At 52.3% G+C, this 3350-nt stretch overlaps 1 protein-coding gene across 1 annotated transcript in view; it reads right to left on the bottom strand.

Annotated features, from left to right (window-relative positions):
• TCAF2 (TRPM8 channel associated factor 2) overlaps positions 1 to 3350 on the bottom strand; it is a 26200-nt gene that overhangs the window by 3283 nt on the left and 19567 nt on the right. The window contains 2 exon segments of the mRNA XM_077778027.1: positions 1667 to 2004; positions 2857 to 3098. Of these exon segments, the coding sequence (XP_077634153.1) occupies positions 1667 to 2004; positions 2857 to 3098 (580 nt within the window).

Consider the following 3350-nt stretch of genomic DNA (forward strand, 5'->3'; position numbering starts at 1 on the left):
CCGGGGGGGGGGGGGGGGGGGGGCGGGGACTCAGGGCCAGGGAGCTGGGAGATGAAGCTGGCAAAAGTCTGAAGCAGGCAGGGTCTTGTACACCCTGCTAGGCGGCTTCGACTTCTCTCTGGATGTAGAGGAGATTATGAGTTTTAGTCATGGAATATTAAGAGTATTTTGGAAGTAAAGTGGATGATGGACACTAGAGGCAGGGAGGCTGTCGTCACAGACGAGAGGAGAGCCGTGAGCGCCTGCACCAGGGCAGCAGCGGGAGGAAGGGTGGCGAGCAGGAAGGGCAGTCAGAAGGCGTCTGCCCGTCCTGAGGCCGAGTCCCGGACCCCAGGATGATGGGTCTTTCCATAACTTCTGCAAAATGATCTTCAGGGCTCCACGGTGAGTGGGTAGGTGGGTTAGGCATCCTTAGGGCTTGAACTTAAATGTTGGCGGCAAGCTACTGTTTAAGGTCTGTCTCCCTGTAGACCCTCACACCGGCTGTGTAAGAATACAGAACTGAGGCAGTGCAAAGTCATCTCACTGAGTGGGGCTGTCTCCATTCACTCTTAGAAAATAAGGGGAAGAGGGGCGCCTTGGTGGCTCAGTCGGTTGAGTGTCCGACTTCAGCTCAGGTCATGATCTCTCGGTTTGTGTGTTCAAAACCTACATCGGGCTTGCTGCTGTCAGATTGTCAGCACAGAGCCTGCTTCGGATCCTCTGTTCCCCCCTCTCTGCCCCTCCTCTGCTTGCACTCTCCCAAAAATAAGTAAGTAAATGCAAAAAAAAAAAAAAATGTAGGGGGAAGAGAAATGATTGAGAGGCGGTGCCAAAGCCTGAGGCTTTTCATTAACTTCTGATTTTAGGCTCTGGGCCCATCATTTAAATGAGTGATATGGAACAGACTGCTGAAATTCTTTAATCTGGTATTTCCCTCTCTAAACAGCTGGCCATCCCACAGCCAGATAGGGATGTGGTAGGCAGCAATGGAGACCTGCTCTGGGGAACAGCCTTGAGGACTCCAAAACATTAATTAATATTCAGAGCAAGTTGGGGAGGGGACAGGGCTTTGTGCTTATTTCACAGGAAGTCTACCTGCTTCAGGACTTGGGTGTTCTCATAAAGTGGGCTTGGCTGGTTATTCGTTTATTCATTGTAAAGACATTTCAGGTTCAAGTGTGATTGAAGTCAGAGAACCTTGATAACAGTTATCTCCTAGAAAGCTCTTGTACTGCAATTGTCCCTGAGACATACCACTGTTATTACAAATGGGTGGATGAAGGGATGTAATAGCCGCTTAATTTTCAGAACTAGGGTCAGGAAAAACCAAGAAAAACAGAACAACACCCATTTCTGGAACACTTATTAGGCAACCATGGTCAATACCAGTAAGTGGAAGTACTTGGCTCCAATCTCAGGAATGCCTAACTCCGAACTTCTGCTCATGACCAGTAGACCAGTAGGCTGTATTTTGTCTGCTTACTTTCTTTTCCATAGTACTTTTCTTTTCCTCTTATTTAACATCACAAAGTACAGGAGATGACTGGGACAGTGTCATTATCTCCACCTTAGAGACATGTAACCTGGGAAGCCCCACCATGTGTGGAGGGGGCAGTGAAGGGGACCCGGGATGATACATGATGGAGGGGTCTGGTGGCTCTCATCTCCCTGACTTTCTCCGTACCTGTAGGTATGTTTCCAGAGCTGTCCACACGTCCCAGTCATGCAGTGGGGCTCCCTTTCCGAGGTGTGTTTTGATTCTCTTCTCTCGTTCTGGAGGGCTCAGAGCAGGATGGGCCCGAGCCCTGGGGATGCCCAGGACCGTCTCATGCACGTAGACTGACCAGAGGTTGCAGGTGGCCTCCGTGGTGTGCGGGGGGAACTCCCACTCTTGACGCTGCTGGTTGTGACCCAGCTCATGGATGGGTCCCCACAGACCCCTGCTCCTCATGCCTGCCTCGTTGATGAGCTCCTGCACTGACTCCAGGTGGCACATGATGGGGTACCCTGAGTGCATCCAGCCTGGGGACGCAGAAGCAAGAGATGAGGGACAGGGAGGACCCAAGCCCATCGCCCTTCCTTCCTCTCTGCCGGGTGACTTTTCCTCACCATCCTGGTTGCCCTCCACAACGCCAGATCTGTGCTGATTGGAAAGTAGATGACTTCCTTTACCTGGTCAGAAACTGCAGAGCCCCCGGCCCCCTGCCCAGCCCTTCACGCCGGAGGTATGCCCTCCTCCTCGCTCTGGCCCTGAAGAATCTGAATGCACTTTACGCAGCCATTCCTGCTATAATTCAGCGCTTCATTTTGTGTGATTTCCCTGCCTTGTGAGTCTGGTACAGTGTCCTGTGTCTGGACTGGAGAACAGTGTCGTGTCTACCTCTGCCATGTAAACCACTGTCGTACAGATTTCTACTCATTAGCAGAGGCCATTTCTCCTTTTTTAAAGAGAAGCAAACTGAGGTCCAGAGGAAATTTCAGTATGTCAGAACCAGATCTCCTCATTTTTCTTTCATGTCAGCCACTCAATAGTGAACATAAACTGCTCCTTTGTCCCATTGCCAACTCACTTCTGTTTGGGGGGGCTATTAATGTTGAACCTCTCCTTCAGACAACAAACGAATGGCTCATCGCTATCTGTGAACTCTCAGTAGCAATATTTTTTTTCTGAGATTGTCCTGCCATCCTGTGAAATCTCACCTTGTAGAGGTAAATGATTGACCTTTCCAGATGTGAACGTCTCTGCATCCCTATCAAGGCCTTTTCTCCTTTACTGGTGAGATTATGCCTTGCACATACTGCACGTTAAAAAAGGCAAAATACTGAATAAACGGTGTGCACTGAGCAGGAGGAGCCCAGCCCCGGAGCACCCACCGGCTGAGATCTGCACGTCGGCCACAATCCTCTCGGGACGGCAGAGAGGGAAAGGCTTGGCCGCCAGCTGGGCTGTCGCCCGCATCATCTCGTCCCAGAGGCGGAGCGCAGGCTCGGGGTTCTCCAGGGTGCGCAGGTCTGCGGTCGGCACCGTCAAGATGATATTATCCGTTGCCAGCTCTCCCCAGGGAGCCGGGCTCTCCTGGACACAGTTCTTCCACTCCTCCACCGATGTCGTACCTGGGAACAAACGCATGGGCCTGTCTCCCCACCTCCTCAACTTACCTTGAACTCCAGGAGGAGGCCACTGAAATACGGAACTAAACGTGTGGATCCATGTGCTGTGAAGGGAAGGACGGGCCCCGGGACCCTCCCCTTGGCTCGGCCCAGAAGTCTCCACAGACATCGGGTGTTCGCAGCCCCATCCAGCTCCGCTTGCATCCCAAACACCCCTTCCCCCCTGTCTGGCAGCCCCCGCCCCAGCCCTCCTCAGC

The sequence above is a fragment of the Crocuta crocuta genome, unplaced genomic scaffold, assembly GCF_008692635.1.
Source record: "Crocuta crocuta isolate KB4526 unplaced genomic scaffold, BGI_CrCroc_1.0 scaffold128, whole genome shotgun sequence".
Lineage (NCBI taxonomy): Eukaryota > Metazoa > Chordata > Mammalia > Carnivora > Hyaenidae > Crocuta > Crocuta crocuta.